The 13,904-nt window shown below is 42.3% G+C and overlaps 1 protein-coding gene across 1 annotated transcript in view; it reads right to left on the bottom strand.

Moving 5' to 3' along the window:
* LOC117073531 (zinc finger protein 273) overlaps positions 1–11,959 on the bottom strand; it is a 35,598-nt gene extending 23,639 nt beyond the window's left edge. The window contains exon 1 of the mRNA XM_033194562.1: positions 11,773–11,959. Coding sequence (XP_033050453.1) covers positions 11,773–11,775 — 3 coding nt within the window. The 5' untranslated portion in view covers positions 11,776–11,959. The remainder of the gene's footprint in view (positions 1–11,772) is intronic.
* Positions 11,960–13,904: the final 1,945 nt, after the last annotated feature.

The following is a 13,904-nucleotide window of genomic DNA, read 5'->3' on the forward strand; positions in this document are numbered from 1 at the left end:
TTTAGTTTTCTGTGATTTGTGAAACAACCACTGCATCTGCAGGAATAGAAAGTAAGTTGCTGGCTGGGTGCGGTGGCTCAGGCCTGTAATCCCAGCACTTTGGGAGGTCAAGGTAGGTGGGTGGAACACCTGAGGTCAGGAGTTCGAGACCAGCCTGGCCAACAGGGCGAAACCTCATCTCTACTAAAAATACAAATATTAGCTGGGCATGGTGGTGTACACCTGTAGTCCCAGCTACTCAGGAGGCTAAAACAAGAGAATCGAATGAACCCACGAGGCGGAGGTTGCAGTGAGCCAAGATCGCACCACTGCACTCCAGCCTGGGTGACACAGAGAGCGAGATTGTCTCAAAAAAAAAAAAAAAACTGAAATGAACCCTGAGTCAAAAAGAAAAACAAAGGATTTAGCTGTTCATATGATTTACATACATTTCAAAAAAGCAGAAAAATATCTACATATAATCTAAATGCTTTAAGAAAACAGAGAAGAGCAAAATATTCTCCCTTATTTTCAGGAAACAGAAATAAAGAGTAATAAAGTCTCTTATTTCTAATTTATATTTTCTCCTACAACAGCCAGGCCTCTGGACATACTGTTGAACTCTTGGACATCTGAACTCAGTAGATAACTGGCTTCTGGCATCTAAGCAGTAACCTTGGGCACACTGTGTGCACTTTAAAGAATGTTCATGGGGGCGGGGGAAAAACAGAAGAAAAGAGGTGTTATTCATGAGTGCATATGAATAAAGCAAGTTCTTGGAAACCTATGAAGAGACTTCGATTCTAGCACAGTAACAGTGGGAGACAACAACACCCCACAGACACTATTAGACAGATTATTGAGGCAGGAAATTAACAAAGATATTAGGACCTAAACTCAATACTTGGTCAAATAATCCTAATAGAAATTACTCTCCATCTTAAAACAACATAAATGGCCCGGCATGGTGACTCACGCCTGTAATCCCAATACTTTGGGAGGCCGAGGCAGGCAAACCACCTCAGATCTGTTCAAGACCAGCCTGGCCAACATGGTGAAACCATGTCGACTCTACTAAAATTACAAAAATTAGCTGAGTATGGTGGCGGGCACCTGTGATCCCAGCTACTAGGTAGGCTGAGACACAAAAATCACTTGAACCTGGAAGGCAGAGTTTACAGTGAGCCATACAATTACATGGAACTTAAACAACTCGCTCTTGAATGATATTTGGGTAGATAATGGAATTGAGACAGGAATAAAGAAGTTTTTTGAAACAAATGAGAGCAAAAATACAACACACCAGTATCCCTGGAACACAGCTGAGGCAGTGTAAAGAGGGAAATTTATGCCATTAAATGCTCACATCGAAAAGTTAGAAAGATCTAGATTTAACAACCTAATATCACAAATAAAAGAATGAGAGAAGCAAGAGCAAATCAACCCCTAAACTAGCAGAAGACAAGAAAAAAACTAAAATCAGATGTGAACGGAAGGAAATCTATACATAAAAAAATTACAAAATAACAAGAAATTCAGAAGTTAAATCTTTGAAAAAATAATAAAATAAACTAATAGCTAGATTAATGAAGAAGATTCAAATAAATACAATTGGAAATGACAAAATGAACATTACCACTGAATGTACAAAAAGACAAATAACTTGGCCAGGCACAGTGGCTCACGCCTGTAATCCCAGCACTTTGGGAGGCCAAGGACGGTAGATCACCTGAGGTCGGGAGTTTGAGACCAGCCTGGCTCGGCCAACATGATAAACCCCATCTCTGCTAAAAATACAAATATTAGCTGGGTGTGGTGACGCACGTCTGTAATCCTAGCTACTCGGGAGGCTGAGGCAGGAGAATCGCTTAAACCTGGGAGGCGGAGGTTGCAGCGAGTCAAGATCGTGCCATTGCACTCCAGCCTGGGCAACAGAGCGAGACTCCATATTAATAAGTAAGTAAGTAAGTAAGTAAGTAAATAAATAAATAAATAAATAAATAAATAAATAACTTGAAATCTACTATGAACACAAACTAGAAAATCTAGAAAAAAATGAAAATTTATGGAAAAATACATCCTCCCAAGACTGAACAAAAAAGGAATCAAATCCCTGAACAGACCAATAACAAGCTCCAAAATTTAATTAGTAATAAACAGCCTACCAACCAAAAAAAAAAAAAGTCTCGGACCAGACAGATTCACTGCTGAATTCTACCAGATGTTCGCAAAAGAGCCGGTACCATTCCTACAAAAACTATTCCAAAAAAATTGAGAAGAAACTCCTCCCCAACTCATGATATAAGAACAACATTATTCGGAAACTAAAACCTGGTAGAGATACAATAAAAAATAGAAAACTTCATTTAGCCCAATATCCTTGATGAATATTGATGAAAAATTCAACAAATACTGGCAAACCAAATCCAGTAGTACATCAAAAAGCTAGTTCGGCCAGGCGCGGTGGCCTGTAATCCCAGCACTTTGGGAGGCTGAGGCGGGTGGATCACCTCAGGTCGGGAGTTTGAGACCAGCCTGACCAACATGGAGAAACCCTGTCTCCACTAAAAATACAAAATTAGCCGGGCATGGTGGCGCATGCCTGTAATCCCAGCTATTTGGAAGGCTGGGGCAGGAGAATCACTTGAACCCAGGAGCAAAGGCTGCAGTGAGCTGAGATCATGCCATTGCAACAAGAGTGAAACTCCATCTCAAAAAAAAAAAGCTAGTTCACTATAATCAAGCAGGCTTTGTCTTTAAAATGCAAAGTTGGTTCAACAAACACAAGTCAATAAATGTTATTTATCACATAAACAAAACTAAAGACAAAACCCACAAGATTATCTCAGTAGATGCAGAAAAAGCTTCTGATAAAATTTAACTTACTTAATATAAAAAACCTTCAACAAACTAGGCATTGAAGGTACATACTTTAGCCTAGCATACTTTAACCTAGCAGTGGCTCACTCACACCTGTAATCCAGCACTTTGGGAGGTCGAGGCGGGCAGATCACGAGGTCAGGAGATCGAGACCACCATGGCTAACGCAGTGAAACCCCCTCTCTACTAAAAACACAAAACAAAGTTAGCCGGGCATAGTGGTGGATGCCTGTAGTCCCAGTTACTAGGGAGGCTGAAGCAGTAGAATGGCGTGAACCCAGGAGGCGGAGCTTGCAGTGAGCTGAGATCATGCCACTGCACTCCAGCCTGGGCAACTGAGCAAGACTCCATCCAGCGGGGCGGGGGAGAAGGTACATACTTCAAAGTAATGACTTGTCTATGACAAACCCACAGTCAACATATTGAATGGACACAAGCTGGAGGAATTCCTCCTTGAAAACTGCCAAAATACAAGGATGCCTTCTCTCACCACTCCGATTTAACACAGAATTCTAAGTCCTGGCCAGAGCAGTCAGGCAATTGAAAAAAAAAAAAGGCATCCAAACAGGAAGACAGAAAGTCAAACTATCCCTGTTTCTAGATGACATGATTCTATACCTAGAAAACTGTATTCTCTACAGAAAAGCACTTTAAAATGACAACTTCAGCAGTTTCAGGATACAAAATAAATGTACAAAAATCAGTAGCATCTCTGGTACATCAAAAACATCCAGGCCAAAAGCCAAATCAAAAACAATTCCATTCACAATTTCCACAAAAAAAAAAAAAAAAAAAATCTAGGGATACAGCTAACCAGGGCAAGAATTACAAGACACTGCTTAAAGAAGTCAGAGATGACACAAATGGAAAATCACTGAATGCTGACAGACAGAAAAGACTGGTATCATTGAAATGGCCATACTGCCCAAAGAAATTTACAGATTTAAGGCTGGGCATGGTGGCTCACGCCTGTAATCCCAGGAGTTTGAAACCAATCTGGCCAACATGTCGAAACCCCATCTCTACTAAAAATACAAAAATTAGCTGGGTGTGGTGGTGCATGCCTGTAATCCCAGCTACTTAGGAGGCTGAGGCTGGAGAATTGTTTGAACCTAGGAGGCGGAGGTTGCAGTGAGTCGAGACTGAGCCATTGTACTCCAGCGTGGGCGACAAGAGCAAAACTTCGTCTCAATAAATAAATAAATAAATAAATAAAAATTTACAGATTTAATGCTATTTTATCAAATTACCAAAAAGATTCTTAACAGAAAAAAAACTATTTTAAAATTCATATGAAACAAAAACAAACAAAACAAACAAACAAACAAAACTCAAATAGCCAGGGCAATCTTAAGCAAAAAGAACAAAGCTGGAGTCATTACATTACCCGACTTCAAACTATAGTACCAGGCTGCGTTACCAAAGCAGCATGATACTGGTACCAAAAAAAAAAAAAAAAAAAAAAAAAAAAAAAAACAGGCTCATAGACCAATGCAACAGGATAGAGAGCCCAGAAATAATGCCACACACCTATAACCACCTGATCTTCTACAAAGCTGACAAGAGGAATGTGGGAAGAATTCCCTATTTAGTGGTGCTGGCATAACTAGCTAGCACTATGTATAAGATTGAAACTGGACCCCTTCCTTACACTACATACAAAAGTCAACTCAAGATAAATTAAAGACTTAAATTTGAAACTTAAAATTAAACAAAAGCCCTGGAATATAACCTAGGAAAGACCATTGTAGACATAGGAACTGGCAAATATTTCATTATGAAGATACCAAAAGCAATTGCAACAAAAGCAAAAATGGACAAATGAGACCTAATTAAACTAAAGGGCTTCTTCACACCAAAGGAAACTATCAACAGAGTAAAAACACAACCTACAGAATAATAGAAAATATTTGCAAACTATGCTTCTGCCAAATGTCTAATATCCAAAATTGATAAAGAACTTAAGCAGGTTTACAAAAAAAGAAAAAACTAAGTAGGAAAAAAGCATGAAGAGATTTTCTTCAAGAGAAAAAAACACATGTGGCTAACAAGCATATTAAAAAATGCTCATTATTAATCGTTAGAGAAACGTAAAGAAAAACCACAGTGAGATACAATCTCACACCAGTCAGAATGGCTATCACTAAAAAGTCAAAAAAAAAAACAAAAACCACAGATGCTTGTAAGGCTGCAAAAAGAAAAACAAAAGAATACTTATACACTGTTAGTGGGAGTATAAATTAGTTCAACCACTGTGAAAGCAGTGTGATGATTCCTCAAAGAACTAAAATCAAAATTACCATTTGATTCAGCAACCTGGATACCCAAAAAATACCCTATATACCCCCTAAAATACAAATTATTCTATTTTAAAGACACATGCACATGCATGTTCCTTGCAGCACTATTCACAATAGTACTTGTGAGCAAAGACATGGAAGCAACCTAAATGTCTATCAATAGTAGACCGGATAAAGAAAACATTATGGCTGACACAGTGGCTCACACCTATAATCCTGGCACTTTGGGAGGCCAAGGTGGGCAGATCACTTAAGGTCAGGAGTTCAAGACCAGCCTGGCCAACAGGTTGAAACCCTATCTCTACTAAAAAATACGAAAAAAATTAGCCAGGCATGGTGGTGCATGCCTGTAATCCCAGCTGCTTGGGAGGCTGAGGCAGGAGAGTCGCTTGAACCTGGATGTTGGAGGCTGCAGTGAGCCAATATCGCACTGCTGCACTCCAGTGTGGGTGACAGAGGGAGACTGTGAAAGAGAAAAAAAGAAGAAAACATATTGTCGGGTGCAGCGGCTCACGCCTATAATCCCAGCACACTGGGAGGCCGAGGCAGTTGGATTGCCTAAGCTCAGCAGTTTGAAACTAGCCCGGGAAAATGTGGCAAATGTGGCAAAACCCCGTACCTGCAAAAAATACAAAAAGAAAAACTAGCTAGGTGTGGTGGCATATGCCTGTAGTCCCAGCTACTTTGGGGGCTGAAGTAGGAGAACTGCTTAAGCCCAGGATATTGAGGCTGCAGTCAGCCAAGATCACACCACTGTACTCCAGCCTGGGCAATAGACTATCCTGTCTCCAAAATAAAACAAAAGATTTAATCAAAACAAAATATGATATATAAACATCATGAAATACTATGTGGCCCTAAAAAAATAATAAGGTTATGTCCTCTGCAGCAACATGGTTTGAGCTGGAGACCATCATCTTTAGCAAGCTAATGCAGAAATGGAAAACCAAATACATGTTCTCATTTATAAGTGCTAAATAATAAGAACACATGGCATCTTGGGAGGCAGAGTCCAGCAGATCAGTTGAGGTCAGGAGTTTGAGACCAGCTTGGTTAACATGGTGAAACCCTGTCACTATTTTTAAAAATAAATAAATTAGCCAAGCATGGTGGCAGGTGCCTGTAATTTCAGCTACTCGGGAGGCTGAGGCAGGAGAATCACTTGAACCTGGCAGGCAGAGGTTGCAGTAAGATCATGCCACTGAACTGTAGCCTGAGTAAGAGAGCAAGACTCCATCTCAAAACAAACAAACAGACAAACAAAAACACATGGACACAAAGCAGGGAACAACAAACACAGAGGCCAAGTTGAGGGTGGGGGGTGAGAGAACAAAGAGGATCAGAAAAAGTATCTATTTGGTGCTATGCTTACTAACTCAGTGACAAAATAATCTGCACACCAAAGCCTCACGACACAATTTTACCTATATAACAAATCTGCACGTGTACCATGAACCAAATATAAAAGTTAAAAGGAAAAAAAATCCACGAGTGGAGAATAGTACAATGTAGGTGGAAGGATTTGTTTGTGCTATAAGACAAACAGCCCAGGGGGCTGTACTCTGATTTGTGTCCATGCAGGCAGACGAGATGATGAACAGGTGGTGCAGAACTGTTGGTTGGTGGAGAAAGCAGGTTGCTACTGCAGATTCAGTGTACGGGGGTGGGGATATGCCCAGAGACATGTAGACACTTTTGTGGATTTTTGGCAAAAAATACCAGGATCAAAAATGGTGAAATTCCTGAGGGCGGTGCCTAGTCCTGGGAGGGGTGTGGACACATCAATGTCTAGTGGGTATGTTTGAGAGTGGACGGGAATCCTGTGGTGGCAGCTGTGGAAAAAAGGGGTCCGTTATCACAGCTCATTTCCTCTAAGTTTTCAGTTCTTGCTTACCTTGGGAGGAGACCTGGAATCACAGGACAACGGGCAGTGTGACAGCCTGTGTACAGGAGAGCAGAGTCTCCCATTCCCACATACCCAGAGTTCCATTCCAGGCCAGGATTCTGTGATATCTCTCCTCTGGTACCAAATATCTAAAGTTTGTTGAATACCAAGCAATTCTCTAACATCAACTAATTGTCTAATATCTGAATTCTGACACCACCCGGGGTCAGCACAGACCCTGATTCAGGGCTCAGTCCCACAACACTATCCTCACTGCAGATGCCAGTCACAAATTCCATAGGCCCATCTATACACTGGGGTTACCGTTTAAAAATCTGGGATTCCCATAACCTCCCTCAAGTTCAATAATTTGATAGAGCTACTCACAGAACTCAGCAAACACTGTAGTTATGTTGACCAGTTTATTTAAAAGACACAACGCAGGAAAACTCAAATGGAAGAAACAGGACCCAGAAAAGAGGTGGGGAAAGATGAAGCACATAGATAATCCTGGTAAACAGCTGTGATTAATAAAATTATCCATCCTTTGTGTTCTCCAGGAACAGTTTATGGAAAGAAACACCCTTCCCATTATGATTTAGATGGTGCTCTCTTTTCTTACTTATCACATAACCAAACACAGACTCCACATTTTCTTTTCTCATTAAAAAACAAACAACAACAACAGAAAAAAAAACAGCTGAATTGGTCTCAGTGGCTAAGAAAAAATACTTCTTAATCAAACTTTACTTAAGTTTATCTTCTTCCCACAGGTTCAGAACTTTGAGCTACCCTCAGTCTGAGCCAACACACACCATTTTATGTCCCAGCTAAGAACACACTGACTTCAGAGTAAAACATTCTCTGATATAAAATCTAATTTTCCCACCCTCTATTTGCCATCTCCTCCCACCTTCTTTCTAATCTTGTCTGCCTAAACTTTGCAATCCGTAAAGATCTTATAGTTGGTACTTTGCCTGTTGCAATACTCCTTTGGAATTCAAATTTTTTTGTACATAAATATAACTTTGTTTTATTTTATAAAGTCTAGAAACTACCTTAAAACAGTAACAACTTCATCTTCAGTAAGACCCTCCCAGTCCCCTTCCATCTTAACCTTAACTGCATCTGCCTGTGCGTCCCCAGCTTTCCTGGGCTCTGTTGCTTCTCTCAGTATAAAGGCTTCTTCCATGGCTGGTGTGAGCAGGCTAGAACATCTGCAGGGGAGGCTCTCCAGAAAAAACCTAACTGGGCCTTTAATAACCTCCTTTTGCAGGCTCCATATTAGCCTTAGCTTGGAGTCACTGGGCTGAAGCTTTAATTTCCATGTCAGAGGTATTCACTTGGTTTTTGAAAGTGTTTTAAAAAGTCCAGCAAAATTACTCAAACACAGTGATCATATAAGGGGAAGACATTTTAAGGTGTCTACATTTTATACCTCAACAAGAAAAGCAAAAGTATCCATTCCTTTTAGATGATAAATGTGTTACTTTATAATTTTTATTAAAAATCATGTAGTAAACAATTAGTCATATGGGAACACTTCTGGGAGGTACCAAGTTTTACCATATAATTCAGCATTAAACTCAGAAATCAAGATAACAGGACATAGACCAGAGATATTCACTGTCACAAATGTACTCTACATGTACGAACTGATGTTTTCACAAATGTAAGTAACTCACCAATCATCTACTACATATTCTTGTGGAAAAGTATTTATTTTCTTTTTTTTTGAGACAGAGTCTCGCTCTGTCACCCAGGCTGGAGTGCAGTGGCCGGATCTCAGCTCACTGCAAGCTCCGCCTCCCGGGTTCACGCCATTCTCCTGCCTCAGCCTCCCAAGTAGCTTGGGACTACAGGCGCCGCCACCTCGCCCGGCTAGTTTTTTTTTTTTTTTTTTTTTTTGTATTTTTAGTAGAGACGTGGTTTCGCCGTGTTAGCTAGGATGGTCTCGATCTCCTGACCTCGTGATCCGCCCGTCTCGGCCTCCCAAAGTGCTGGGATTACAGGCTTGAGCCACCGCGCCCGGCCAAAAGTATTTATTTTCTACAGCCAAAATTAAAAAGAGATTCTCCCTATTTTTTTCCTTGGTAGCATTCTAAAAGTCAAGACTTGGAATTCTGTTTGATCTCACCTATAAAAGACACACCTGAGAAAATTCTAAAACTCATTCTGGGAAAGAAAAAGATAAATGATGATTTTTAACAAATGGACTATATAATTAGATATTTCTCTCCCTGAAACCCACTTTTAAAAAAATTTTTACCTTTCAAGTTTTACTAATAAAATGCAATTTACAGTAAAAAACTGAAGTCAAAAAAAGTGAACACATTTTTCAAGATTATAAACCCCCATAGAGTGGCAGTGCTGATCAGAAAACTGATGTGTTTGACTCCTGTCAAGTCAGGCCATGATGACTTGATTCTCCCACCCCATCCTGCTAAGTGCTCAATGACCACCCTGTTCGGAGACACTATACCTCAGTTACTGCTCCAGATGCATTTTAGTTTGCAAGTTCTTGCACCACCTCACTGGAGTAAGTTTTTTTAGTTTTGTTTTGTTTTTTTTTTGGTACACTATTTTTTCTTTCACAAATGTTAGAGAATTCAGGGGGAAGAAATTATTTGTTTTCCCCTTAATACCAGCATCTGATTGGCTGACCAGCAATCTGTCTCCAAGAAATGAAAGCTGGGCTGGGTGAAGACAATCTTAATGTCTCAACGGGTTAGCTTTTCAAAAAATACAAAAAGTGTGGCCAGCGCAGGGTGCCTGTAATCTCAGCACTTTGGGACGCCAAGGTGGGCAGACCACTTAAGGCCAGGAGTTCAAGGCCAGTACAGCCAACATGGTGAAACCTCGTCTCTACAAAAAACACAAAAATTAGCCAGGTGTGTCAGCGTGCACTTGTAATCCCAGCTACTTGGCAGGCTGAAACTAGAGAATCGCTTGAACCTGGGAGGCAGAGGTTGCAGTGAGCCACGATCGTCCCACTGTACTCCAGTCTGGGTGACAGAGTGAGACGGTCTCAAAAAAAAAAAAAAGTGCACCAGGAGATGCCTGTCAGCCCCATGACATCCATCTGCTCTTTGGAAAAGCTGCACTCCATACATGAGACTGTCCTATGGGAGAAAATGACCCAGGAGCTGATATTCACTAAACATTCTAGCAGACATAGCGATTGTGGGTATCTTGGTTTATCCCCAGACAGTACTAAAAGTCAAAACCAGGAAAACACTGAGGAGCGGCTGAGGAAACATCACTCCATAAAGTTTCCAAAGGGAAACCTTGACCCAAAAACATTTTGATAAGATCTCTGTGCCTAGGGAAGATTTTTTTAAAAAGAGGCGCAGACATTTTTTACAACACAGTGTCAGGGGATGATTCTTTGCTTTCTTCTCCTGGGAAGTATTTTCAAACAGAAAAAAATTTTTCTAAAGTGCTATCCGATGCTTTGTCAAAAAATGATTCATTAAAATACAGTATCTAAAATGTACACTAAAACAATGTGAATTAGGATGAGGAAGTTGGCATTTCGGAATGTCAGAACTGGAAATTTGGTATTTTACTGCAAGTCAGAGTTAAGCTGGAGGAATTGGGGGTGGGGAGTAGTCTTGAGATTCTGCTTGGGCCACATGTGAAAAATTCAGGGGAAAATCTGTCCCCTGTGGAGTGTGAACATAATTAAGTAGTAGGCAATCAGACTGAGGTAGCTCCAGTCCCAGGGTCCCCATTTAAAAAAAAATTTAAGTCAAATTGGCCGGGCGCAGTGGCTCACGCCTGTAATCCTAGGACTGTGGGAGGCAGAGGCCGGTGGATTGCCTGAGCTCAGGAGTTTGAGACCAGCTTGGGCAACACAGTGAAACCCAGTCTCTACTAAAATACAAAACAATTAACTGGGCGTTGCGGCGTGCGCCTGTAATCCCAGTTAGTTGGGAGACTTAGGCAGGAGAATTGCATGAACCCGGGAGGCGCTGGTTGCAGTGAGCCCAGATCGCGCCATTGCACTCCAGCCTGAGCCACAGTGTCAGACTCCGTCTCAGAAAGAAATGAAAAAAAAAAAAAAATCTAACTCAAACTTTTTGTAAATTACAACATTGGGGGAAACAAAATTCAGGCTTAACCAACCATAAACTACCAATTAACCTCTGATGACATAACCAGGAAATGTTCACCCTGATTTTACAAATTAAGAAACTACATAACGGTACCTAACCAACTACTGGTTTTCTTCATCACACACCTTATACAAGTCTTTCCTTCAAGCCCCTCCCATGGACCACAAACTACAAACCACAGTTGGGTGCTCTATAATCTGTGAATGACTGATTAAATTCTTTAATATTTTCGGGGTGACTTCCATACATTTTAATAAAAAAAGGAGGGTCTGGGAACCCCACGAACCAAAGCTCTTCCTATTCATGAACCCTGCACCCTGAGTCATCGGGGAGAGATGCGGCGCTGCGGGTGCAGAGCTTCCCAGAAAGGGTTCCAGGCCAGAGCACGGTCACTCCGCAGGGAGGAGACAGGACGCCCGGGGTCCCGGCCGCCAGCCCAGCAGCCATCTTATGACTGAAGGGGACTGAGGGCCGAGCTGCGCCAAGGAGAACTCCCGGCCGCGGATTTTGGAATCGACTGCAGAGCAGCCGGAGTCTTGCCACCGCCACTTCCCAGCAGTTCCAACCAGCCCCTCCCCCTATCTCGGGATCTGGGATCCGGCACTCTCACCATTTCCAGGCTTCCAGGGAGTCCTGGCGTCTTAGCTGTGGATCTCCCAATACCTGCAGGTAACGGGGCCACAGAGGCTGGACCTCTAGGAGCAGAGGACACAGAGCAATAAAGACGAGAGCCGGAGCTGCGGCTGAGGCGAGAGACAAAGGCCCCGCCAATTCCCGGAAGCCGTCCTGTCCGCTCCAGCTGCGTGCCTGATTGGACGGGTCCTAGTCCAGCATCTCTGATTGGATGATGTTTAAGGACCCGCCCCCTCAGGCCCTGAATGACAGAAGACGTGCTCAGTTGCTGGGCTGAAAGAAGATAGAATGAAACCTAAGCTGCAGGCTTTTCAGTCAGGGCTTCCTCCCTGAACTGAGCCAGGCCCACCCACCGGGTATTTGCATTTACCCTTGAGTATAAAGTCATACGCATTTGTATTAACAAATAGTATACTGTGTGAAAGGAAAATAAATTTTGGGGCCCCAAAATCACTAAGCTATAGGGAAAAGTCAAGCTGGGAACTGCTTAGGCAAACCTGCCTTCCATTCTATTCAAAGTCACCCCTCTGCTCACTGAAATGACTGCATATCTGCTTGCCTCCTTTTCTGAGGCTAATCAGGAACTCAGAAGAATGCAACCATTTGTCTTTTATCTACCTAGGAACTGGAAGCCCCCTCCCCATGTCCAGTTTTCTTTCTTTCTCTCTCTCTCTCTCTCTCTCTCTCTCTCTCTCTCTCTCTCTCTCTCTCTCTCAGTCTCGCTCTGTCTTCCAGGCTGGAGTGCAGTGGCACGATCCGATCTCCGCTCACTGCAACTTCCACCTCCGTGGTTCAAGCGATTCTCCTGCCTCAGCCTCCAGAGTAGCTGGCTAATTTTTGTTTTAGTAAAGTGCTAGGATTACAGGCGTGAGCCACCGCGACCGACTCAGAGGTACTTTTTTTTGAGACGGAGTTTCACTCGCATGATCTGGGGTTTTACCATGTTGGCCAAGCTGGTCTTGAACTCCTGACCTCAGGTGATCCACCCGCCTCGGCTTCCCAAAGTACTGGGATTACAGGCGTGAGCCACCGCGCCTGGCCTCAAAATAAACTTTCGAAATTAACTGAGATCTGTCTCAGATATTTGAGGTTCACAATTATATGGCTATTAACAAATGGAAAAAATATAATAACATTATTCAACAATTTCAGATTTTAGGACCTTCCTAGCTTCTGGTCCTTTAAGCAGGCAGCCTGAAATTTTAAAACGGAGGCAATCCTCTGAAACAAAATGTAAGTAACATGTGAATTTTAAACATTCTAGTAGCCAAACTTAAAAAAAAAAAGAAGCAGGTGGAATTTATTGTAACAATTTCATCGTTACTCTAGTTCTAGAATTCAAATATTCTAATATTCAAAAGATTATTTTAATATGTGAGCAGTATGTAATTTTTCATGTAATATATTATTGTATATAATATAAAAAGTATATAATAATATATAATATTATGTATAATATTATACATGACCTCAAGTGATCCACCCGCCTTGGCCTCCCAAAGTAGTGCTAGGATTACAGGCATGAGCCACCGCGCCCGACCCAGAGGTACTTTTTTTTGAGACGGAGTTTCACCCGCATGATCTGGGCTCACCACAACCTCCACCTCCAGGTTCAAGCGATTCTCCTACCTCAGCCTCCTGAGTAGTTGAGATTACAGGCATGCGCAACCATGCCCGGCTAATTTTGTGTTTTTAGTAGAGACGGGGTTTCTCCAAGTTGGTCAGGCTGATCTCGAACTCCCAACCTCATGTGATCCGCCCGCCTCGGCCTCCCAAAGTGCTGGGATTACAAGTGCTTTTAAGAGAAAGAGACAGACACGTCATAGGAGGATCCCATGGCAGAGAAAAGAAAGAGGACTGGGCGCGGTGGCTCACGCCTGTAATCCCAGAACTTTGGGAGGCTGAGGCGGGCGGATCACGAGGTCAGGAGATCGAGATCATCCCATCCGGGCTCACACAGTGAAACCCCGTCTCTACTGAAAATACAAAAAACTAGCCGGGCGAGATGGCGGGCGCCTGTAGTCCCAGCTACTCCGGAGGCTGAGGCAGGAGAATGGTGTGAACCGGGGAAGCGGAGCTTGCAGTGAGCCGAGATCGCGCCACTGCACT

The sequence above is a fragment of the Trachypithecus francoisi genome, unplaced genomic scaffold, assembly GCF_009764315.1.
Source record: "Trachypithecus francoisi isolate TF-2019V2 unplaced genomic scaffold, Tfra_2.0 Lachesis_group4, whole genome shotgun sequence".
In the NCBI taxonomy this organism is placed as follows: Eukaryota; Metazoa; Chordata; class Mammalia; order Primates; family Cercopithecidae; genus Trachypithecus; species Trachypithecus francoisi.